At 35.7% G+C, this 27,075-nt stretch overlaps 2 protein-coding genes across 9 annotated transcripts in view; one reads left to right on the top strand and one right to left on the bottom strand.

Moving 5' to 3' along the window:
* The window catches only part of LOC134544302 (D-aspartate oxidase), a 49,339-nt gene extending 39,451 nt beyond the window's left edge, over positions 1-9,888 (top strand). For all 5 annotated transcript variants that reach the window (XM_063388475.1, XM_063388469.1, XM_063388472.1 and 2 more), the window contains one exon: positions 9,356-9,888. The gene's annotated coding sequence lies outside the window, so the exon portion shown is untranslated. The remainder of the gene's footprint in view (positions 1-9,355) is intronic.
* Positions 9,889-12,328: 2,440 nt separating this feature from the next.
* LOC134544257 (uncharacterized aarF domain-containing protein kinase 5) overlaps positions 12,329-27,075 on the bottom strand; it is a 42,530-nt gene continuing 27,783 nt past the window's right edge. The window contains exons 7-11 of one of the 4 annotated variants that reach the window (XM_063388466.1): positions 25,792-25,957; positions 21,983-22,156; positions 20,207-20,384; positions 16,139-16,306; positions 12,329-12,620 (exon numbers count right to left, since the gene is read on the bottom strand). In XM_063388466.1, coding sequence (XP_063244536.1) covers positions 12,515-12,620; positions 16,139-16,306; positions 20,207-20,384; positions 21,983-22,156; positions 25,792-25,957 — 792 coding nt within the window. In that variant the 3' untranslated portion in view covers positions 12,329-12,514. Of the gene's footprint in view, positions 12,621-16,138; positions 16,307-20,206; positions 20,385-20,828; positions 21,064-21,982; positions 22,157-25,791; positions 25,958-27,075 lie in introns of those variants that run through there. The other 3 variants (XM_063388465.1, XM_063388467.1, XM_063388468.1) reach the window with 3 other exon arrangements.

Below are 27,075 nucleotides of genomic sequence, written 5' to 3'. Positions count from 1 at the left end.
CCTGACCAACCTTTCCACTCTTCTTCTCCTCTGTAACGTTTCCCACCCCAACTCCTTAATCATTTCCGTTGGGCTATGCAGTTTCCCATCCTGCCCCTCCCTCCTTCTCCACATTCCCATCACCCACCTAGCCGCTCTGCGCTGCACCCCTTCCAGCTCCTTCACCTCAGTCACCAGGTAGGGGTCCCAGACCGCCGCCGCATACTCCAACATTGGCCTGACCAATGTGGAGTATGCCTTCTCCTTTGTCCTCCTCCCAGCTCCCTGCAGGGTCCTACCAAGCAACCCCAGCGCCTGCCTTCCCCTCCTGACCACCCCCTCTATGTGCTCCGCCCATCCTAGGTCATTTTTCAGTGTCACCCCCAGGTACTTATATCCTGCTGCCTCTCTTATCTCCTGCCCCTTCCAGTAATATACATTTCGTGTGACTTTCCTCCTCTTTGTAAATCTGACAACTTTTGTCTTACCAACATTCAAGGACATTCCATTTTTCTCCGTCCATTGCTCCAACCTTATCAAGTCCTCTGTTAAACATCCCCCTTCCCCCACAACCTCATACACTACACAGTCATCTGCAAATAGCCTCCATCTGGCTTTCATGCCCTCCCCCAGATCGTTTATCATAATTGTGAACAACAGAGGCCCCAGCACACTCCCCTGTGGCACCCCCGACGTCACTTCCCCCTCCTCGGAGCTTTCCTCACCCACTCTCACTCTTTGTCTTCTATTCCTCAGGAAATCACCCACCCAGTTTACCACCCTTCCATCCCTCACCAGCAACTCAACCTTTTCCATTAACCTCCTAATATACGAGTTGCTATTTAGTATTAAAATTAGAATTACAAATACATTTAAACGGGCAAAATACGCTGTTGTGTACGAATGCAATGTGTAACAACTGTTTACGAATTTGTTTACCGTGTTACGAGCTATTGCCGTCGCCTCTTTTAAGCGTTTGTGACCGGTTATGAAGCACAAATTGTCTGCATTATGTTTTCAAAGTTGAGTACGAAAAACAATACTATTATCAGACATTCCATGATAAATATAGTGCAGAGTTTCCATGCTTTTCAAAGGCTTTTGTAAGATATGCAGATGCGACATCAACATATCGCATGGCGGGGAAAGTGATATCAGCGTGCACATCAAAAGTGCGAAGCATTTATCCAACGTTAAATGCCAAGAAGATAATCAGAAACTTTCAAGGTTCTTTGTTAAACCAGGGGGTGCAGATATAGACATTACGCGAGCTGAGTGTTTATTTACTTCGTTTTTGATAGAGCATAACATTCCTCTAGTGGCCGCAGATCATGCAGGTGCGCTTGTCAAAAAAATGTTCCCAGACTCTGAAATTGCCAAGAAATATGGTTGTGGACGTACCAAAACTTCTGCTATTATGAAAGAAATGGCTTCAGATGCAAAATCTGGAGTAGTGCAATACTTAAAAAGTGGGCCGTTATCAGTTGCAACTGATGGTAGCAACGATACTAGTTCCAAGTTGTATCCTATTGTAGTTACGTTTTATGATGAGGCACAGCATAAAATTGTAAATGTTGTTCTTTCCATTCCTGTTTTGGAAGGAAACTGCACTGGACGGAATATTGATAATTTAATGCTAAGATAGATTCTGTGAGTTGTGTTTTTGTGTGAAATATTGTGCTGATCTTCAAGTATCACAGTCAACAGGTAACAACACACACAAATATTTTTTAATGTAGCTATAGCTTATTTGAGAGTGGGTGATTTGTGTAATTTAGTTGTATTTTAGCAGAAGTATGCATAGTAGCCACATAGGTAATTTTTTTTGTCAAAATTGGTAATTTTTCTGTGTGTTTAAAAATCTTCCTAATTCAGATTTTCAAATGGTTGGTTTAGGCTATTTCGCATTGCTTCTATAATTATTTTTAATCACCGTAATTTTTGTGGCATGGAGTAAAAATTGCCGCGTGTCTATTATGCGAAAAATTAACATTTTGAAATGTCTTCCTAATTTTCATCTTGGAAAGTTGGCAGGTATGCATCTACATTTCTAAGTACCTTGAGAAACTTATTAACTAGGATCTACTGTATCTAGAATATCTCTTATATCTGCCTAATATTTGCTAAAGACTACAGTCTTGGCCACTTCTGAAAAAAAAGTTAGTTGCATTGCTAACTCCAACTTCAGCGGGAATGAGCATCAGCTTTAACTGTAATCTAAATTGATGCTGTTTTACTATCTACATTTTCTTTGTTTTCAACTGATTTATGTTCATATGTGCATATGTTTGTCATTGTCATGGTTGTAATTCCCTTGATTACTTACTTTCTTATTCTGAAAACATTTTTGCCCCTTTCCAATTTTCCCACAGCTGTCTTCACCCTGATTCTTTCATAAGAAGAATCTGGTTGTATTTGTAATCTTACTAGCTGTTCACCACCTGGCTTACATAACCAGAACATCACCAATGGTAGATCTTTCAAAGATTTTCACCTTAATTGTTGCTTATTTCATGTTTAGATTGCACTGTGCATTTAAATGGTCATATACTTTCTTTTTCCAATGCACAATTACTGCTACTAGTGCTGTCCTTGTCAGATGTACCTATGCCACAGAATGCAAAAGTTTCGGACACAACTTTATAATGTAATGAAAATTTGTTTTATCTATCAGAAAATTTTTATTTTGTAAGATAAAGTTTTTAATTGGAATCGTGGCAGTATATTTTCCTGGTGTATTTCATCGAGCATTATAATCTTATATGTAATTTCAATTTTTTTTTTATTTATAAGGAAATTTAATAGAAAGATGCCATCTTGGTTTAGACCATTTTGTTTATATAATTTACGTAATTTTAAAATGTGTGGCTGTTTTCATCATTGACAACTGTAAAAATAATGTCGCCCAATCAAGTTTTATTACAGTTTTATTAATTACTAGTAATTACAGTAGGTACTAATAAATAAGTGTACTTAAAAAAATGTCCACTCACCAATCACTGGCACTTAAAAATGTTTATCCACAAGTCAATCAATGTCTGTCAAGTTCCACAGTTCGCATCCCTCACTGGAGGGCGGGTGGTCCTGTCTGCGTTCATAACAATACATTAAAACTTATTATGATTAACGATGAACCATCGTCGATGGTATACAAAATAAGGCATTTAATGTTAACAAGCCAGGTACATAGTACGTATCAATCTGGCAATAGTGTTCGCCATTTTCTCTGTACTGTAATCTAAGCGTGAAACAGATTATAATATAGAAAACCGTAATTTTTTTGTGAGTCATGCTGACATCAACTTTTTTTTCAATGCACTTTTAATATTTGTGAATAATGAGAGAAAAGTTTAATAGAAACCATGCACAAATATATTTTAATATTTTTGAAGTTCGGTCTCACACACATCATGTGGTTAATTCATTTTCTTGTCATTGCTATTATTTGAGAGATTTTCCTGTAAATGTATCATGATAGCTCTTTTACTTGTTAATGTTCGTATTAAATTTTCTCAACATATATTTACTATAGCGGTACAATAGTGATTACATATGTTCATGATTATTAGCACTTACGTTAAATTTTACGGCTTAACAATGTTTACATTTAGTAAATATTTGGTATAAAAGATTGACTCAAGAATAAATGCAAGACAGCTATTGGAATACATATTATGAAGTGAAAAGAAATTTCCTTAATAGTAATGATAGAAATTGAAATGACCAGTATATGAATTGTGAGACTGAGTCTTAAATGATGATTGTTTATACGTAGGCACAAGATTTTATGGTTTTGTTATTTTCAGGCCAATTTTTTTTCTGAAACAGGATATTTCAGTGTTATTGTTTTAATTTTTTATGGATACTTTTTATTCATAAAGTTAGCATATTATTGAAATATATAACACAAATTTTTCGTGATACTTATTTCACCAAAACAGTGTCATTTTGACTGATACATGATGCTATTTTACAATATAATAATGTGTAATAAGTATTTCTGGGGCAGAATTACTCTGAATGATACAAATAAATTGGCAAGTATGTGTGTTTCAAAATTTTACCACCATAATAATATAAAAATGCAAGATCAAAATAAATATATAACATTTTCAATCTATTTAGCACACACATTTTGGTACAAACTTAATGCTAAATAAATTACTTTCATTGTAATTAATACACTTATACGTTATGTTTTTGTGAATGGAGTTAATTCTTGATTAAAAGTGCTGTTTAATTTTAAGATATAATTTATTGTGTTTCAGTGTTTTCAGTTGTATTAACTTGCATTTCGGTGTTATAATTGAAAATTCTTTTCTGATACTTCAGTTCCAACGCAGTCCACTACATAATCTCGTCCCTATTTATAAAGCACTATCTCTAGGGACAAGATTATATGGTGCATCGCGATAATATCTAAATAACACCAAAAAGCATGTCAGTACACTTATATGGTGTACTAATTTGTTTTTTGGTGTTATATCACCGAAAGCTAGTTAAATCATGAAATTAAGCAGCATTTAACCAAAACTAAATTCAAATCACAAAAAAAAAGTAATATTTAATGTCTGAAATTTAAGGAAAATCATTATTTTCATACAAAGTTTGTACCGAAGGGTGTGTCATTGCAGCAGTTAGTGTGTTTTTTCTGCAGTCACGAGTATATCAGTTGGTTATGTAAAATCAGGGTCATGGTAACTTAGTTTTGTATTTGCATTTTATTGGTGTAAGTATTTTGATAATAGTCTGATATTGAATTACGAGGTTTTTTTTTTTTTCAACCTCCGATCGGCTGTAATAAAAAACGGGAATGAATTGGGAAATTATTTTAATGTCAAAAGAAACTTACATCTTTACTCTATTTTTCCACATAATCACCGTGCAGATTGAGGCATTTGTCGTACCGATGCACCAGCTTTCCAATACCCTCTGCATAAAATGATGCCTCCTGCCTATCCAGCCACGTTTTAACAGTGCCCTGCAGTGTGATTACAGTTTCATTTCTCCATGGCATGCCCATTAATCGATACCCTAATCGCTCTTACACGAATCGACACCCCCTTCAACCGACCATGTGGAGCGGCCAACTCACACCTCAGTTGAAGCTTGGTTATGGGAATGTCAACATGGCTGCAACGATAAACTGTACGGCGAAATGCGAGCTGCATGGAGTCATCCGTTTCTTACAGGCAGAAGGGCACACTGCAGCAGAAATCCATCGCTGAATGATGAACTGCAGAGCACTGTTAAAACGTGGCTGAATAGGCAGGAGGCATCATTTTATGCAGAGGGTATTGGAAAGCTGGTGCATCGTTACGACAAATGTCTCGATCTGCACGGTGATTATGTGGAAAAATAGAGTAAAGATGTACGTTTCTTTGACATTAAAATAATTTCCCAATTCATTCCCGTTTATTTTGTTACTGCCATCGGAGGTTGAAAAATAAATAACCCTCGTCATTTTATTTTTAAAACGCATTAAACTATATTTTTACTAAGTATTAAAATTTTGTCTAGGTTACTATTTATGTAAGTATGATTTTCTATATTTCTTATTTAATTGAAGTGTTCTTTTTATAACTATATTTTTATGTATGTGTTTCATAGTGTGTTGGTGACATTTCTAGAACATAGGACAGTGGTTTCTATAAAAGAAAGAAAGATGCGCGACGCCATATTGCTGAAATGATGGACAATATTTTTATCACATCTTGTGTTCGAGAATGTCAGAGATGTTTGCCAGGATTGCAGGAAAGCTCTCTAGCCTGTGTACCATTTATTGAAAAGTTTGATTTTAATGAGACAGTTATCTTATTTTCATAGGTAAATTAAAATCCTTAAATGATATTTTCTAGCCCTTGTACCATTTATTGAAAAGTTTTATTTGAATCACTGAGAAGTAATTGTAATAAAGAATTTTTAGCCAATAGGAAGGCAGTTTTTTCGGTAGAGTCCCGAGGTGATACTTTTTTTTTTGTACTGTGTTTGACTAGTCATCGCTCTAACGTTGCCATGTGAATTGGCTCACATTTTTATCATTTTAATGTGTCAGAGACTAATTTAATGTCTATTGTCCGGGCTACATCAATAGACCACTTGTTTTAATTACATTGATGACAGTCGTCAGCAGGAGCTCATGATGGGGCAATAGTGAACTTTTGCATTGTCCTAAGGACAGTAAGTTTTCCTTTGTCGTACCATGTGTTGAGAAGTGAACAAGGGACATTTTCACAGATAAAGACTTAATATTGGGAAAACTTTTGGTATTTGGTAGTCTGTGCCAAGCAAAAAGTTACCATGTGTTGATTTTGTATATTCATGGACAGTGTGAAAAATGTTTTGGTAAAGAAAAATCTGCTATATTGTCACTCCAAATTCAGTAATAATTCTCACAACTTTCATCTTAGTTAACAGTCTCAAGTTAAATATATGCAAAAGCCTATAAATCTGCAATTTAGGCCATAGCTAGGAAGTGAGGTATGGATTGTTATAAGGGGATAGATAAAAAAAAATTACTTTAATTTGTTTGATTGTGTATGTCTTATGAAATCACTGTTTAACTATAAATGCTTGCCGAAAAATTTTTATTTTGACTATATCTGTTTTAGACAAACTTAGTAAAAAATATTTTATCATAAAAATTAAGCATGTCAACATAACACTATTTTGTTGTAATTATTACAGTAGAATACTGTTTCTACCATAATGTTTTCCTGGTTATAACAACTTATAAGGACAACGTACTTACATCCTGTGTACAAAATTTCATGAATTATGTATTTCTGCTTTTGTGTTGGTTTTTACTCTAAAATTCAATATATTTAAAAAAAAATTTAAAACCTAAATTATTTCAATACTTATCCATCTGTGAAGATTAACACGTTAAACCGTTTACTTTACACTTTGTGTAGATTGTCCAAATGGGATTGTATGTGAAAACAAAATTAAATTTTTTCAGAACACTTCGCTACACATTAGCGCTGGCTAATGCAGTATTTTTTAATATATCAAAGATACAAATAATGTTTCAATTACTCATCTTTTGGTACCTTTCTCTGGGAAAACAGAATTTAAAAAATCATGCTATTCTGTGTACATATTTAAGTGCGGAAGAAATTGGACATAGGCATTTCCACTCTAAATTTATCATCGCAAATCATGAGCCAATTTTGCAGAAATGTGGCAGTGTTGAAGAAAAATTTGTGGCAAGATTTACAAAAATTTGAGTATCTATAGTACCCACCAGTTGTTTTATAATGAAATTTGTTTATACAGTAAAACCTTTTTGTTGCGACCACCTCTCTATTACAACCCGATTTCGAGGAACCGTGAAAAAATTGCAGAAAATCCGAAGAAAATCGGACAGAAAATAAGTTTCTTGTGGTGAGTAGCGTGGGACTGCGTTTCTCTTGCCGAGTGCTGTACTGCCGTAGGCAGCGCATATCTAAAAATAGATACCAATTCCTGTCGACCGCTGTCAGCGCTTGACAACCCCCATTCCACGAATCACTTATCTGCTTCATTTTAACAAGAGTAAAAATATATTAAAACTGTCAGCAAATTGATAAAAGCTTTATGTGTCCGCAAAACAGGGCACAACACTGGCTCGCCAGTTGTTTTCATTTAAAACGTGGCTAAAGAACTTGTATGGATCAGGCTGAAAACATCCGGCAATACGTGTAGGTTATAAGGAATATTGTTATGAATTGAGATGTTATGTTTTTCGAGTAGATATACACAGCGACCGACTGGATGCACGCCCGCCTCGACTTGGTTTAACTGCCGCAGCGATGTTTATTCTGACAGGTCAAGCAATTATCTTTTCCCGTGGGTTGACAGAATAAGGTCGCTTCACCCAGCATAAAAAAAAAAAGCTACGTTACTTATTCCCCACGCAGGAAACACACTAGCTGCTGTCTGTCTCCCCCGCATTTATCTTTCTTCTAACATTCCACGTCTCGCCTCTCGCGCGAGCAATAACGAAGCGACCACGCATTGGGCCGTTTTATGCTTTGTTTGGTGACAGCAGCTTGATTTTATTTGGTATATTCCTTTTCATCCTTGCTATTAAAATACATTTATACTTAATTTTGAAAGCTTGTAAATTCCTTGCCAGAGATGACTGAACTCGAACTTGGTGTGAAAAGTGACATATTTAAACATACTTTTTTTTTTGGGCGTGTTTGGGGGGAGGGAGGGGTCTGAAAATATTTACAACGATCTTACCTCTCCCTCACCGCTTTAGTACCCCATTCATAATAGCCAAATTTTACAGGAGAAGAGAGGATGAAAAGAGCATTTTCTCACTGAAGGTTTTTCAAAGGGGAGCGGAGTTTGGGTGTTATAAGGGAGGACAGTAGATGGTTTGTGTGTCTGGGAGGGATGAGCTAGCCTTGAAGAATGTTACTGAGGGGTGGGAGAGGTGAGCCTATGCGTCATGAAGTTGCTGCCGCCAGCCAGCCGGGAGAGCTTCGTGTGCGCCCACTTGCGTTGCAGAACCTACCGCTGCCATATTTTTAAAGGAAATGTCCCATTATTTTTTTTTTGGTATTCTTACATGAACATTATTGGAAGTATTAAAGCCGACACAAAAATCCGTTGTGTGTTAAAATTAACAGATTTTAATGATCTTTCATTTCGTTTTTATTTATTTTTTAATTTTTTTCTGATTTTCACATTTTGGTCAAAATGTCCAATATTTTGACGGTTCCCGAGAATGTATTCGTAAAATCACTGCTTCCTTAAATCAGAGGTTAGTGACTCCGGGGTTGTAGTGTATTTAACTACGGCAAGCAGAAAACGTACATGTAAACTAACCAGTAAAAATAAACTGTCTTTTGACATATTTTCTTTAGAGGTGGCCTGTAGGGCGACGGACTTGTCATGAAGGTTGAAGTGGGTTTAAAGCAAAGCTGTCTAGCATTTAGCATTGTGAGTGACAACATCCTGCCATTGTACGGCTGGTTTCTTAGCGAGTAGCGGTTTGGTGGGGGGATGTAATCAACTGGAAATTTCGGAAAATATCTATTACGACCCCTCCTCTATTAAGACCCTATTCCTGGGAACCGTGAGGGGTTGTTTCAGAGAGGTTAGACTGTATAGCTTTATGAGTCCATCACTATAAAGTTCAAATACTGAAAAGTGTTTTCTGCTTATAAAATTTCCCTGCTTATCCTTTTTTTTTTTTCCTACTTTCTTTTGATCCTTGAGAAACGTTGTAACACAATTATACAGTATTAAAAAAAAAATAGAATTTATAACAATTTAAAAAAAAATAGCACCAAAATCTTTGTTTTAAAAACAAAATCAGACTAAAAATAAAACCATAAAATCTTGTCTCTGCTGACTCTCTCGCATGTTGTTGCTGGAACAGCGCTCACCGCACAGCCACTGGACCAGCTCGGCCGGGACTACATTAATTGCAACTCCAGCATCCGGGACGTGATGCTGTACCAGAACGTGATCGAGCGGCCGGCCAAGGTGCTTCAGGTGGTGTCTGTGGACGAGGAGGTGTCCGTGGGCAACGCCATCATCCACTGCATCAAGGCGGCGGAGCTGAAGCCGGGAGACGCCGCGGCCACCGTCTCAGTCACTAAGGGAGGGCTGGGCTACAACTTTGTGGCACTGCACGTGCAGTCCCAGAGGGGACATGGGATTCACTTGAACGTCACCATTACCGGCAAGTAGTCGTGGACTGACTGAGCTCTATTCAACTCACAAATAATGATACTGGCAATAATTTGTAATATGTCATAGTAGTGGTAGTTATATCAACCTATTTTACTAGACAAGATTATATATTTTATTTTGTATTAATATTGTTTTTAAAACAAGATATACCTGTGTAACATGTTATATTCTTTTAAGTGGGTATTATCCAGCTAATAAAATAATGCTTAGCAATTATTTTGCCAAAATATTTAAGTTTTTACTGTGATATAAGCTGTTTTTTTTTTTTTAATTAAATAATTTTTAATAAATATATCTAGTACAAATTTACTTGTAACAAAATAAATTGCCTTGCATTTGTGTGTTTGAAAGTTTATCAACAGTGACATTTTGAAAAAATTTGATGCAAAACGCAACGGTCAAAAATGAAATTAAATGAATTTTAACACACTATTTAGTATTTGCCCTCTGTGTTATGGTACAAATTACATAGTAACATAATTAACATTCTTTGAATTCAAGTTAAACACTTCAATTACTGCTTTCAATCAAATTTAAAGAGCATTGAGACATTTTAGTTATCTTAAAATATTAGCCGCAGCATGAAGCACACATTTATTTATTTTTCTTTGCTCTCCACAAACTATAGAACAGTTGTAAATTCATCTTTTATGACCTAGTGTAGCTGCTACATCAACTGCAGTTGCTTGCATGAATAATAGAAACTGTTCATTAACAATATGCCATATTTCTCCCGTGTATGGGTCACACATTTTATGCAAATTTTTAGTTTAAACAATTTAGTGTGACACTTATGCAAATTTTTTACTTTGGGTGCAAAATCAATAAATTTTAAAATTGCACTGTAGTGAATTTGTGCTTGAATAACTCATCTGTGTTGGTTTTTATTAAATATAACTACTACACAAACAAATATAGTTTCTTCAATTAAAATACCTTAGCAGTGTGTGAAGAAGTCAGTCAGCACCGGCAAGTGAGGAGGCTGGTTAATATTCTGGAGTATGGCTGGAAAAGGGGAAATCTAAAAATAAACAAGGGAAGAGAGGGCATGCATGGCCACATGTCAGTGTTTATGGTTCTTCCTCCTTCATGGTTGTAAATTTCAGTGAACTGGCACTGTACTCAATTTTCACATGTCTAGCTAGACAGGTTTTTATAATGACACTATGCCCCAATAATTTTATTTGTGTGAAATTACCCAATCTGTTACTACAGCCATCATTGGTGTTTTGAAATGCAGCTTTTACATTCCCTCAGCCCCCTCACAAGTTTATTTCCGACTGTAATGTGTGCTTGTTGTTATAGATGGACTTGACAAAGAAGAGAGTATGGGCGCGGTTACACGGGACCCTGAACTACTTCAGGTGAACATGTTTAAGTAAACACGTTTACAAACGCGAAAGTGTACAGTTACACGGTAGTTGCTGAAAAGTGTGTTTAGCTCTAAAACCGATTGTCTACTGTCAACGAATGACTGTGTTGTTGATCTCTATTTTGTAATTGAATCCAGAAAACGCGGGATTTTCTCACTTGTTTATACAGCATTATCAGCAGAAATGAAATGTGTTTACATATTGCTCAATATTTTTTTCCAAATCGGGAATTCAAACAACATGCACAGTAAAATTTTTAAACTTATTTTTTATTATTTTTTGAGCGAGAGTACCTATCTCAGTTTTAAGAAAATTAAGGTCAGGATCAATTAAAAAATATATATATAATTATCTATTGATTCTTTTTGTTGCATTCGGTAAAATATTACTCGAACTTGTGCCAGAAACACTTTCCATCTAGAATTTCTGCAAAAGACTGTTTATATTCTAACCAGCCAATCAGAGGCTAATATAGAAGATATGTTGATCTGAACTACTTTGCCAACCTGTTTAAGTTAAATGGGAAATGGCCTCGAACGAAACATGTTCAGACTGTGTGTAACCGCACTCAACAGCTGAACATGTTCACCTGAAGTAGTTCAGACTCCCGTGTAACCGCGCCCTATCTTGCCACTTTTTCTCTCTTGGGAAAGGCGACAGGTAAAAAAATAAAATACAATAGATGGGAAGGGAAACATGGACATAAAAATAGTAGTCTTTTTGTTAGTAAGTACGGGAGGGGTTGGAATGGAAGAAGGTGTAAGGGGGAGAAGTGGCACACCACTAGGACTGCTGCACCCTCTCCTGGAGTAATAAATCAGAACAGAAAGCAAACAAAGAGCGAAGGGTCAACACCGGTGCTGTATTTCTTACTAGCCAATTACCAATACAATAAGTGACAAAGACTTCACTCTTATCCAAGGAACTTTACTGAAAACAAATATTTATTTATGGCGAGACACTTATTCCCTTAAGGTAAAAATGTTGGTTTTTATGTCCAAAATTATAGATGTAACTCATATGCAGGGGCAACCCTTCTGCAACCAATTTTACATTTTTAATTTTTCAAATCAATAATTTTAATAAATAATTCAAATAATTAACTTACAGCAAAAACTTAAACCACTCCAAGATTAATTAATTATCAAATAGTTTTCTCTATTTTTTGATTAATTTAAAAAATAAAAAATAAAACATTTTTCAACCATATTTTGACCAACCTCAAAGGGTTGTCATCTGTTAGCAAACAAATGAATAACATAAGAATATCAACTACAATAAAATTTAATTGAAACTATTTATTTTCATTAACTATTTTTTTATATTTTTAACATAAACCATACAATAGTACACTACACAATTCTTGTATAATTCCAGGCATCAATACATTTATTTTATACTGTCATCTTTTAGCAAGTATATTTCTGCAATTCATATAGTAAATATACAAATAACTTGAAGCTATTTAATTAATGTACATGTGTTGTGAAGATAGCCAGATCGCTAGGATATTTCCCAAGTATCCTTAAAAGCTGCAATGACAGCTTAAATAAATACTGCCAAACAGAATCACACCTAGAAAAAAAAATAAACAATTGCCAATTGATAATTACTTGTCAGTAACATATAAAACTAAATTTAAATATACTCATAAAAATTATATGTATATATGGAATAGGCTGGTCAAATCCTCAAATTCCATAGAATCTCTTAGTATTCGAAAGATTCAAGACACGAGGAAAAAGATTGAAAGAAAAAATTGGAGTAAATGTAAATTTAAACATCAACACTGGCAACTCTTAAGTTAACTAGGCTTATATTTATGTTTATCTTTGTACTTATTCTCTTACCGTTCCTCAAAATAGTGTTCTTTTAATATATATGCATTAAGTGAATAAAATTACAATACATATCATGTACTGATCTGGAAACAGCTCATGAAACGAATATAGATGTATAGTTGCCATATTTAGGGACCCCAAATTACAGTCAAGTGTAAAATTTGAAAAAAAAAAAATTAAATTCTGTTGTTTTTAAAGTTTTCCAATAAATTTCTCAACATTTTTGTGGAAACACACATGTTTCTGCGAGTTGAATGATGCCATTTCTGAAAACATCATGCAGAAGGTCAGAGATCTTTAACAAGAAAAAGACTGCAATAACAAAGTATTTTGATGTATCTCGAACGTATTTATTTCTATTCTACAGATCCCATCGGTAGAGGCACTGGAAAATCGTAAAAACGATATAGGCGCGAATAAATGCGACAAAATGGTTTATCGACGAATAAACGCTACAATCCCGTTTTTAGAAGTAAGTAGTCAAACCTCTATCTATCGAACTCACATGTATCGATTGTCCGTGTTTATCGTATACTTTCTACGGTCCCGGCAAAATTGCCATACAACTAAGGTTATAAAAGTCAGCATGTACCGATGTTCGAATTATCGTTTTGTCCGCATTGATCGTACAAAATATGTGGTCCCGTCACTATAAATTATAATAGATGATCGTTTAACCATAAAGATTTTGCAGAAATAACCATTTCTTAGAAAGAAACAGTCATAAAAACAGTAATGATAGTATACAGTAGTAAAAATCACCTTAAATCTGCAGCCAAGTAATGGGAGCACGTAAATATGAAGAAAAGACAAATGAACAACAACTTACGAAGAAATATGGATGATGTACCAATACTACAGTACAAACCCAATTGTTATCCTAAGATAATTACCATAAAAAGAACTAAAGATTCTTTGTTGATACCATAATTACTACAGAAGCACGATAGCTACCACATTTGCACTAACGTTACCGTAAAAACTGAGATGTATATTTACCGTGACGGTAATGTATTTATTTATAACATATTAAAATTAAAGAACATTATTGAAAAATAGGATGTTAAATTTTTATATGTATGTACATTTGGCACATGTTGCGAAGAAATAATGCGATCTGAAAGAATGCAGTAGTACTACGAAAAGTGAAAAGGTAATCGTAGATTTTTAGGTTATGGTAGTCTCTCTCGTTTTTCAGTAATATCGGCCGAAAATTAACAAGCGTATCGGAAGTCAGCAGAAATGCCGATTCAACTAAATATTGGCAAAATCGGCTTCTTCAGTACAGCTCTACATTTGATGACATGAGTAAACATATTTCAGACTTCAGGATACTGAAAAAGACTTAGATTTCCATGTAGATTTATTGTGCGTATGTTTTTTTTTGCAAGTGTAAATTGAATTAAGTAAAATACTTTCATTTTTATTTATTTTTCAACTGATTTAACTTTAATGACAAGTAACTGATATATTTCTGACACTAATTTTGAGGTTGAAATATTTTTTAAAAATTCTTAGAGTGAAGTCCACATCTATTGAATGTCCGCATCTACTGAATTGAATGTCCGCATCTACTGAATTTTTTTTTTGGTTCCCTGAAAAACGATAAATAGAGGTTTGACTGTATTAAAATTTTAAGTAATATTAAAATTTCCAGTAAATTTTAGGTTTACCTAATATTTTTAAATAAACCATTTCTTATTATTAACGGCCTAACCTCATACAATAAAGAACATTCTTTATTTTATGCATCTTCTTACCGTGTTTGAAGATTACCTAATAAATGGTGACGATGGCGAGCCATGTAAACAATCAACACAATCTATGAATCTTGTAAATAACACGAAACAATTTAAATACGCATAGGCTCGCGTGGAAACTTTGTTAATGGCAAACATAACGTACGACCCAAACAAATGTAAACGGTTAAAGAGAGACGTTTATTTATGTGCATGAATATTTTCACAGGAAAGAAAGTGAAAACATTGAAGCGGCCATGTTTGCAAACGTGTGCGTGCGTGTGTGATATTAACACAAGCAATCAAATTATTTACTGTTAAATGACAACTAAAATATGAAAATGCATTAATTTAAGTTTACAACACACGCAGCTTATATTTGGCAACTACAAAAAAAAATTACGAAAATCTACTTCAGTCAAATTCGTTAGCACTTTAACGGGAAAAAAAGATGGCAGCAATGTAGCTCTATGCCTTTGTCGCTCATTTGTTGAACGTACCTAGTGTTTTCCTAATTTCCTAACCCGAAAAAAAACGGTAATCTGTGAAACTAAAATATTGCGCTGCTATTCACAATAAAATTAAGATTATTAAAGTCGGTTTTCTATATCGCGTTCGCGTGCAATGCAGTTAGAACTATAATATATATATATTTTTTTTACCATTATGGGACGGACAAAATCTGTTACTGTGCATTCACATGCAGAGCCATACAAGTTGTACCATTTTTATGCTAGTGACACTTACATACTTGTTTGCAAAGCTTGCAACATCCGCAAAAACTGGGAGAAGAATTAAAATTAATGCTATATAAATGCTATATGGCAAAATATAAATGCTACGAACAGCCATTATAAACGCTATTTTCCAGTGCCTCTACCCATCGGTGTTATTTATGAATGCCACAAATGCAACACATTTGTTGCTGTCTGTGCTGTGTGTACGAGATAAAGTTATACATTTTGTATCGTCTTATCTTTGGTTATTTAGTGAAAAAGCAGAGTAGCTTTGTTTACAGGAGAAATTGCTACACATTTTATATACATAGTTTTATGTAACATTTCTTTATTACGTCCAAATAAATGTGAAAAAATAATATTGTAATAACCTATCTTCTCTTTTTTTACACTTAACATTTTAGAAACTTTATATGTTAAGCCAAAATAATTGTTAATGGTATGTGAAGACATGTTACAATGTGTCTAATGCACGTTTAACCCCACCTCTCTGTTTTTACATACTTTAGTTGGTAATACTTGGACATCGCTGCTTTTTAGAACGGAAATAAAAAATTGTAAAGCGTGGTTTGCACACACAACATACATCCCTACATTTACTCCGAAGGGATGTTTAGTAATTCCTACTAGTTTGTAAAAAAAAAATCAAATTTTTGTATCTTACTTTACACTGAGTTTCTGACCCTACATTCCTACATTGGGATTTGAGGTGTACTTAGGATTCAAGAAAACTGAGTATTTGGCCAATGGCGTAATAAGACAGTACAGTGACTAACCAGAGTTTCAGTTCGAAATACAGCAGCTGCGAAAGACCTGCCACTCGGCTCGTCACCCCAGCACGCTCGCCTAGGAACGCTCCCTTGGTGGCGCTCCTCGCCATCAGAGTGAACCTGTTCACCGGGTCGCCGTGCTCTTTCATGATGGCCCTGATGAGGTTCAAGTTCCTGGAACAATCGAACCTGCGCTACCACCCAATTTACTCGCTCTTAGATTGCGGTACAGAGTAGATGGTGAATTCTGTAGCCAGATCGATCCTATTCAGTGAAAGTCTAATTTTGTACACCACTGTTAATTGTAATAAGTGTTAATACTCTATATTTTCAAGACCAAAATTAGTGTTTATTGACAGTATTATTAGACTTTGTAGTCATTCGGACAGAATAAATCATTCAATGCTAAACACTAATGATTATGTCACAGGAGATACTATATGTAGCGGTCAGTCACAATTAATAAAAAGGCACTGTATAAAAGTATGCATTATGAGCAAAAGAGCTAAACTTTTCATTAAAAATAACAAAGAAATTGTTAGAAAAAATAGTTAAAACCAAGAGAGCGTCTTTCAATTACATCTTCTTCTTGGAATAAAAATTTAATATTATCAGATGCTCTTGAAGAAATACAAGAAGAAAATGTATTTTCAAAATTCTCATTCCAAATGTTACTTTACAAAATACAATGTTTCAGATACTTTTTTTTTAAATATTCATTACAACGTGTCTCAAAATATTTTGTGCTCTCTGGCGTATATCTGACATAAGATCACAACGGAACAAGGACAGCGTTAATGGTGGATATCGTGCACTGGAAAGAGAAGAGTAAATGCACACTGCAATCTAAGAATGAGACACGCAATAGACAGAGTCCCGCCCGGTGTTCAGGAGCTGCTCGTGCTGTGGACCGTACTTAAGGGTCTCTCACACACTACATGTTGGTCATTTCATTTGCAGGGCATTATTTGGCTCCAAGGGCTAGTTCTGTCAATTTAAACACAATAACACTTTTGGATTATTTCTTCTGCCACAAATAATTTCAACAGATATTCACTATGTGTAATGTAATGGGTGTAAAATAATGCATTGTTGCACAAATGGTGATAATGACAAACACTTGCGCAACTTTTTACACTCAGTATTCCTCAATTGCCAATAAAGGTGCTCACTTGGATGCTTGAAATGCATTGCAAATGTTGCATTGCAAACCTACTGACTTATTCGTGTATTATTAATTTAAAATAATATTAACTAAATTATTTTGCTTTTAACTTTTACTACTGCAATTAAAATGCATTTGATCACTTCTATAAGAATGACATCATAAAATTGTTTGTTGTACCATAATTTTATGTGCACCATCTCCTGACTGTTGAATTATTTACAGTCAAACCTCTCTGAAACGACCCCTCACGGTTCCCAGGAATAGGGTCGGAATAGAGGGGGGGTCGTAATAGATGTTTTCCGAAATTTTCAGTTGATTTCAACCCCCCCCCCCCCCCAACCCCTTTTCCCAAACCGCTACTCGCTAAGAAACCAGCCATACAATGGCAGGATGCTGTCACTCACAATGCTAGACGGCTGTGCTTTAAACCTTCATGACAAGTCCGTCGCCCTACAGGCCACCTCTAAAGAAAATATGTCAATAGACAGTTTATTTTTACTGGTTAGATTACATGTACGATTTCTTGCTTGCCGTAGTTAAATACACTAGAACCCCGATGTCACGAACCCCGGATTTAACGAAGCAGTGATTTTACGAATACATTCTCGAGAACCGTCAAAAAATTGGACATTTTGACCAAAATGTGAAAATCAGAAGAAAAAAAATTTAAAACAAAACAAAATGAAAGATTATTAAAATCTGTTAACTTTAACACACAGCGTATTTTTTGTGTCGGCTTTAATATTTCCAATAATGTTCATGTGAGAATAACAAAAAAATAATGGGACATTTCCTTTAAAAATACGGCAGCAGTAGCTTGTGCAACGTAAGTGGGAGCGCGGGAATATCGTCTAGACAGGCTGGCGGCAGCACAGGCGGCGGATGCATGACGTCATACGGCTTACCTCTCCTTCCCTTGTCTAGACTTCAAGGTTCATCCCTCCCAGGCATACAAACCATCGTGTCTCTCTCCCCCTCCTACTTCAACGTCCTTTGGCATGTGAAACTGTCAACATCCTTCCTCACCTTCACCAAACTGTGTGCGACTAAAGCCAGGTTTGTATAGTCCAGTTCTGGTAAAATGAAAAATTTTTAAGGGCCCCCGCGACAGCCATTTACCGTTAATTGTTTTGATACAAATTGTTTGTTAGTTACACAACATTATTTCTGAAGGAAAATCACTGAAACTTCAAAATTTATTTAATGGAAAAATTTAGCAGGGCCGTAAAAGTATTCATTTTTGCCGCAAATGAACTATACTCGCCCTTCCTGCCGGACAACATTCTCGGCGCGTGACGCATGGCAACTACAGTCGTGTGCCGCGCACAGCCACGAAAAACCTACGCAATTTCCAAACTATACTATATATCCGACTGGAGTCTGTTTACGAAAAGCATTTAAGAATTTGTTAATGGTTCTTTTGAGATAAAATGGCTAAAAGACATGTTTTCGAAGTTTTAGGTGTAAAAAACCCGTTACAAATTTCTTGAAAGTATCATAGGGAAATGCATTACACCTTTATCTTTATTTTTCCGCCATATAATGTTATGGTCACCGCTCAAATTTCACTGTTATCTGACGGGAACGAGATGACTGCGCGCCAGTTCAGAAGCCTTGCACTTAGAGGTTTTACCGCGCTAGAACTACCATTGAGCGTCGATCTTATCATCCCGCTTCACTAACACACACGCTGACCAGACGGCGCCCTAAAGCTGATTAGAGGAAGCATGTAGAAATGCAAGGCAGGAAATTTTTCCAGCTTATCAACCAGGACCCGGGCAAGTCTTGACTATTAAGCTTTTCACATTAAAATATAAGAGACTTGTATTGTGTAATTTCGGTGTTATTTAGCGGTTTTTCTTAAAAATCGCTTTTTTCGCATTTTCCATATAAATTCGCGGAAAATTTCGCGATTTCGCGATTCACCATATAATCGTGGCCCTAGTTATTGCTCGCGCGAGAGGAGAACGTGGAATGTTAGAAGAAAGATAAATGCGGGGTAGACAGACGGCAGCCAGTGTGTTTCCTGCGCGGGGAATAAGTGGCGTAGCCTTTTTTTTTATGCTGGGTGAAGCGACCTTTTTCTATCAACCCACGGGAAAAATTAATTGCTTGAGCTGTCAAAATAAACATCGCTGCGGCAGTTAAAACAAGTCGAGGCGGGCGTGCATCCAGTCGGTCGCTGTGTATTGTCAACCGATAGTAATCAAAATCAAGAGAAATCCAGCAGGTAGCTTTGCCTTAACTGCGTACCACACTAGACACTCGCAATAAGCTAAACGTAAACACGTTGCCACAAAAACCTTTATCTGCACCCTGCCGACAAAGGGACGTGGAATGGGGGTTGTTAAGCGCTGACAGCGGTCGACAGGAAGCACTCGGCAAGAGAAACGCAGCAACACGTTACTCACCACAAGAAACTTATTTTCTGTCTGTTTATCTTCGGATTTTCGGCAATTTTTTCACGGTTCCTCGAAATCGGGTTGTAATAGAGAGGTGGTCGCAATAAATGGGGTCGCAACAAAAAGGTTTTACTGTACTTGTCTTACACAACACATGCTGCTATAAAATACTACTGGTACTTTAACAAATAAAGATTGCACTTGGTTATTGACCTTTTCCAGGTTGTTTCTTTATGTTACATCCTCTGGAAAGTCTATATACATATGCTTCGATTTTAGATTGCATTGCTATCAAACTGTGTCTCCAGTTAACACCTTTCACATTAGCACATTATAAATATTGAATACATCATGACCACATATTGAAAATACTGCATCTAATTTTACTACTGTTTCTTGTAAAGAAAATTTCACAGGGACAATTTTTAAAAAAAATTACATTTATAATTTACTACCTCCCTAGTTCAATAATGCAGCATCTTATGAATTGTATTAAAAACGTACCGAATAATTAATAGCAAATTTTTAGGCATGGAACGTAGAGCAACCATGATTTTATCAAATTTCTTGCGAGCAACATCCCTCATGTACTGCAGATCTTCTTCAGTCAAACTGCTTTTTATTTGTAACTCTGAAAGTCTGAAAGGTCTTTGTGTCAATATCTCAGCTAGTTGCCTGTAGTCTGCAAAAAAATGGTTGTCAATATTTATTTAGAATTATTATACAGGCAATTTTTTATGACTGAACTATGCAACAAAAATTTTAAAATCTAAACAAATGTTTAATATTTAAGTCGTAAAGTTATTTTTAAATACACACTAACTCATACAGTATGAGTTATAAAATAGAAGCTTTGCTAGATGCTATGCTTTTTACTGGGAAAGAATTGATAACTTTTAAGTTGGCAAGACGAAAGCCGGATCACCACGTAGGGTGAACAGACCAAGCAAGTTTCAAATAGCCGGGCAGTGTGAATGAGGGAGGGGAAAATGTAGTAAAGATATAAGTGAATAAGAGAGACATGCAAATTATTTCCTCATACAGAAGCTAAACTGCAATACATCAATCATTCATAAAAGTAGTGACTGACTGTTGGTTAATTAATTAATTAAAGACAATTTCATACCTAGAAACAAGAATTAATTGCCTCGGCATTCTTTTGAAAATATTCAGCATACGATCGTGGATGGCCTCAATTTCTTGAAGAACCTTTTCTTTTTCTTCACTAGAAAGTTTGTTTAGTTTTGCCCGCGTGAAATCAGGCCCAGATTTTGTAAAGAATTTTCCGAACACATCTGTTTCATTCCGTGGAGATGGAACGTAGTGCTGTGATATGACTATACAGAACGGGCGGTACCCATCTGAAATCCAGCATTAATTTCTCTTTTTAAAACTGAATGGATCATACAATCAACCACAAAATAAAAGGTCAAAAAGAAAATATAAGCAGATTGCAAACATTAAGATAGGCTGTTGTACTAACACCAATTTGACTCTCCATCTTTGAGAAATATAAATATTGTGTACTAGCGACCCTAATATCGCTTTTATTTGTGAATGATCAAAAATCTAAAAAAATAGACTAAATCTAATTTTGTATTAATTTGTATTGAAAATGTGACACAAAATGGCAAAAAAAAAAAAAAAAACAATTTATGTTGATCCAATTGCCACCACAATTCACAGGATAATCCGCTGGGCTAATCTGAAGATTGCCTGAAAATTTAATTAAAATCGGTGCAGCCGTTTTGGAGTCCATAGGGAACATACATACACAAATCAAATTTTATATGTATAGATTTGACTACATCAATCAATGTAAAAATAGGTGTTCAAGCTTTCTTTGTTAGATCACTAAAAATCAATAAACACCACAAAAATGGTTCAGAAAAAACTTTTCACAGCCAGCAATTGCCCTATTAACATAAAAGAGAAATAAATACACAGGTGTTAACAATTAAATCTAACACATTCAAGAAAAACTTAAAATATAGCTTAAAATTTCCCAGTACATAAAAAAAATAAGTTAGTTCTAGAACTTTATTTTCTTTGCATTATTTTTAAAGCATAGAACTAAACTCCATACAAAGTATGGAAATGTAAATTTGACTAGTCAAAATGAAATCCATGAAATGAGAAACACACATTAAGAAACAAAAGATTTATAAATTGTTAATTTTATAATTTAGTAGATGATTATAAAATGTATTAAGTTTCAGCAATAATAAATAACTATCAATGAAAACACACAATGTAAGTGTATAGGATGAGTCATCTTACCTGAAACTCCCAGCGCAGCTGCCTGCTCCTTCATCCGAGGGTGGTCATTCAAGACTATTGCCTTCCAGAGCTTACAAAGTGAGATCCTTATACGTGGCGGGATGTACTCGTACAAGCCATGATCAAGCAAAACTAGCTCTGCTCTTTTGGTATTATTAAGTTTCCGAACCAACACTGAAAATAAAATATAGTTAAGTGCAGGGGGTTAAGTAGTAAAACTATATACAAAATAAGCTCTTGATAGCCGGCTCGATGAGTGTGTTGGTTTCAAGGTTTAATATTGCACAATTATGCAGACCTTCCAAGTCACACAGGGCTCCAAACCGCTTATAAAATAGTCATACCAAGGCGTTGGGATCCAATCCACAACCGTTTATATACTAGTGTGGCCCATTACAATAGCAGCAACTAACGACTTACTCAATACTGTTACGATTTCTAATATAATGTGGGGAGAACTGGGTCCATAAGGGATAGCCCAATTAGATTTCTTTACAGTTTTATTGATTACTAATATTTGCATCAATAATAAATAATTGTTCTTAAAAATGTCCAATCACAAATCACTGGCACTTCGAAAAATTTATTCTCAAGTCACTCAATGTATTTTAAGTTCCGCAGTTCGCACTCCTCACTGAAGCTAAGCTCAACAGTGGTACGTCCCTTAACTCGCGCCTGGCCACTCAGTCACCACACTCTCAAGATCCAGTCGAACTCCGCGTCGCACCACTTTCAGGAAGGGGTGGGGGGGTTCCTCTCTCACCCTCTTCGCCGATGTCACACTTCCCTACATTCTTGGGACTCTCGGAACTCCGGACTGTCGCGGCATACCTCACGGAACCCTCGTAGAGGCCAGCATCATTGCTTAAGTACTGTGGTGCCCTTCTTGAACCGACGAGAGCAGTTGTGAAGAGTGGCGTCATCCCGAGCCGACCCCATGCTCGAATCATTGAGAATAGCATCGCTAGCTCATGCCACTTCACGCGGCAGCCCGCGGAATTCGCAAGGCCGCTCAGCAATATATAACGGCGCAGAGGCAGGACAATGCGAGTGGAGCGGAGGGGGAGAGGTGTAGCGACTACCCTTGCAATCCGGCCAGGCGCGTGTGGCATGTCTTACGTCAGTGGACAGACGTCGCCGTGCAGGGCCGTCAGACAGCTCTGAACCTGGCATCGCAGTCTGGTATCTAGCGTTCGTAACAATACATTAAACTTTGTGCAAACAAACTAAACGAAGTAGGACTTAACGTCTTATCGAGATCTCTGTCATTAGAAGCAATAATGAGTAATGAAATGAGAATGTAGCATTAACGGAATGGACGTACCCTGCTAAAACCCAAACCAGCTCTAAACGTCTGCCAAATTTCCCATTTGGAAAAAATACAGGTATACAGGTCTCACTCTCCCAGCTGGGAATCAAGCCAGTATTGCCTTGGTGAGAGGTAATCTGCCCACTTATACCACAGCAGTCCTTACCAAGTGTAAGAAATGGTTCAAAGCCTCGTGTTAAAAAGAGTATGCGAAGGCACCACTCTCACAAAAAGGCCAGGGCCAATAGTTATAACCAGAGCTGTACCGATTCCCAATATTTTGCCGATATGCCGATACAACTGTTACCGATTCTGAACTGATACAGGGGAAAACACATTTTAGTAAAAAATTTTTTATAAATTTACTAAATTACCTAAAATGTCTCATTCTAAGAAACTCGTGCACTCCAAAAGTACATTTATTTGTATTAACAAAGGTTAATTGAAAAGAAAGATAACCTAAGATGAACCAAATGGAATTTATTTTTTTAAACCTGCAATAATATAAATACAAAAACAAGTGGGTGCTTGCCTAAAATTTGCTGTCATTAAACATAGTACAATAAACCATTCCACACGATTTACATAGCCATACATTAGCACATTATAGAAAACATTTAACTAAACTAGCACTGATTACAGAATTCCTAGATTTTATTAAGAAAACATTTTTAATTTTTCAATGAACGTCTTTCAGAACCATAAAAAATACTACATGTGCTGAAAAGTCTCTCAGATGGATAACTAGTAGCAGGTACACAGGTTCTTTGCAGCAGAAAGACATAGTTTCAGTTGTACAGAAATCATTTATTTGATTAATGTCTCTAAAACTAATATTCGCAACTAATTATGTTTAGTTAGTCACAAAACAAACATTCTCCATCATTAGTTGCTTAATGAAACAAATTTACTAATGGAGACTGGAAATGTAATTACTTAATATGTAATTATATAAAATAAGTTAATGTAATAATAGGTAACTATGAAATATATTAATTCAGAAAATACGAAAATAAAAATAGAATTTAAAATGTGCAAGACTGCTAGACTTATTACATGTTTACAATTCAAGAATGGGAATTTCAATACCAACTTAACATGTGCTGCAGCGAAAATTCATAATACCAAACATTTATACGAAAATGTGTTTCATGTGGTCCCTTTGAATGGGAAAAAGTAAAAGTAATTTACGTTATGTGAAGCCATTTATATTATTTCAATAATTTTTTAATTCAATTTTTAAAACTTGACTTAATTAAAAAACATTATTAAAACACAGGATGTTTAAGTTTGATATGTACGGCTGATACATTTAGCTAAGAAACAATGTGAGTTCAAAGTATGTAGTAGTATGAAAAGTGAAAGAGTATCGGTGGATTTTTAGGTTATGACAAAAACTTTAATTTTTCAGTAATATCTGTCAAAAATTAAAAGAGTATTATAAAGCAGCAGAAACGCCAATTAAACTAGGTAAATATCAGAAAAATCTGCTTTCGCCAATTTGTATAGGCACAGCTTTAATTGTAACCAAAACCCACGATGATTCATACTTCTTTATAAAATCCAAGTTTGTATCCTAGTGGTTCGCAAACCCGCTAATGGCCAGTTGCACCGTTCTTCAGTCTACGATCCAATGATCTGAACCCAAGAAGGATCCTTGCCTCATTCTTCTAAACGCTGCACCAACACATACTGGGACTACACAATCTTTGCTCGCATGAACTGAAGTTCATATATTTTCAAACTGCAGGGAAGATTATTGGTGGGCTGGAACAACATGAAGTCGCTACAATCGACTGCGACACTGAAAGAAAATGGTTGATGCAGTTGCTTCAAGATAGCAGCTCATGCGGCTGTTGCCTCATCTCTGTTTATTAATAATGACTGAAAACACATGCTGTTATTTGAAAGTTATTTCAAAACGACGCAATCTGATACATGAATAGCAGTTGCTTAATAAAAGTCTCTTTTTAGTATGGAAAGCAAATTTGTCTAAATGAAAAGCCTTAGTAAAGCATTAAACTATAATTATGAGCATTTAAAACTTGGGTATATCACATGAGAAGTGACAGCATTTTTCTTACATGTATTTAATATAATCTGAAATTTTGTAAATTATTCTCAAATATTTAGTCTGACTGAAATAATAACCTGAATGAAGTCCCAATTAGTTCCAGACATGTCTTCTTGTGTTGTGTTAAACCACCGCCTGGTTCATCTCATATTACCCAATGATCTTCATTTTCATTTTAAATAAACCTTAATCTTTTCAACTAAGACAAATTAAAGTATCCAAATTATTTACTCAAGATATGTCCAAATATACCTTACATCAGAGTACACAAGAAACTTTACAAAATACTGTTCCTCATACAAATTTTACCTACCATTGACTATCATAGTATTGTGACAATCTTGCTATCAATGAAGCAGCCCAGCAAACAAAGAACATCTCACAGATGCAAAGAAAAGTTTTCAATATTAAAAAAAGTTTCTGTACCATTTCCTGGATGTGGGTCTGCATGAACAAATCCTGTGTGGAAGATCTGCTCAGCGAAAGCTTTCACAAGTTTTTCATCAATATCTTCAAGAGAGAAGCCTTGGCTTTTTAATGATGCAACATCGCTTATCTTTGTACCGTGGATGAATTCAGTAGTCAGAACTCTCTGAGGAAAAAACAGACAGAAGTTCTCATTAACTCTTTAGCAAGGAAAGGCTGAGTTCTTTCCAGTTTTCTCTCAAGGCATGAACTGACCATCCGTATACCCTATGCACAAAATGCCACCTGTGAGTACAGCAAACGCTTTGCAGCTTGTTTGACACCACCCTTACCGGCCAGCAACCACTTCAATGCAGGGCAACCACGTCACATGGAGCTACTCTGAATTGTGGGAGGGACGATTCTTTCTCTCCCTGTGAAATAATGTGCTGTCTTGGGTATTTCAGCCAGGTTGATACTTCTTGGATTCAAAAAGAGGGTCTTTGAATCATTCCTGGCCAGTAAGCATTACCGCCAGAGTAATAATGTATCAAATAAGCTGTGCTGCATTGGTTGTTTTCACTGACATTTTATGTGCAGGGTACAGAAGCTAGCCCTAAACTATGATACATCCTTCAAAGTTTGGGAAAATTATGTAAATAATATTTCCAAACATGTTCCTTTTATTTAATTCCTTACCCTTCCCCCCCCCCCCCCTAACACTTTATGACCAAACCATACATACTTTGCAAACCCGCCCAGCATTAAAGTTTCTCTATCAATATTCCATTCGCTGAAATTCTTAAAATAATAGTATAATACATATTTCATTATTAGGCTAACAAAAGTGCATCCTAAATATTATCATTACCAAATAATTGGTTACATATTTTTTTATACATAATATATCACACCTAATTGCAATTTTTATGGGCAAAAGGAAAAAGCATTTCAAACAACTGTATAAAGCCTGTAACTGATTGAATTCCACATTAGGATGTAAAAACAATAATGCTAAATGCATAATGTGGAACCTCGTAATTACGTGAACAGAATACTACAGGACCTACAAAGATACTAGTTTTATAAGGCATAGTCAGTTTGACAACGTAAATCAGACTAAATTAAACTGGTTATTACAAGTACTTTCTTGCTGACACACACCCACACACCCACCGTGCACACGCGCACACAAAACCATACACCACACCACATATCACATCACCACCACACCACACCACCAAACCACAAACACCACACCAATGGCAAGCCACCAAATCACAACCACCACCCCAACACAACACA

This window comes from Bacillus rossius, chromosome 1, assembly GCF_032445375.1.
Source record: "Bacillus rossius redtenbacheri isolate Brsri chromosome 1, Brsri_v3, whole genome shotgun sequence".
In the NCBI taxonomy this organism is placed as follows: Eukaryota; Metazoa; Arthropoda; class Insecta; order Phasmatodea; family Bacillidae; genus Bacillus; species Bacillus rossius.
Note: the sequence above shows the minus strand (reverse complement) of the source record. Positions and strands in the feature narration are given on the sequence as shown.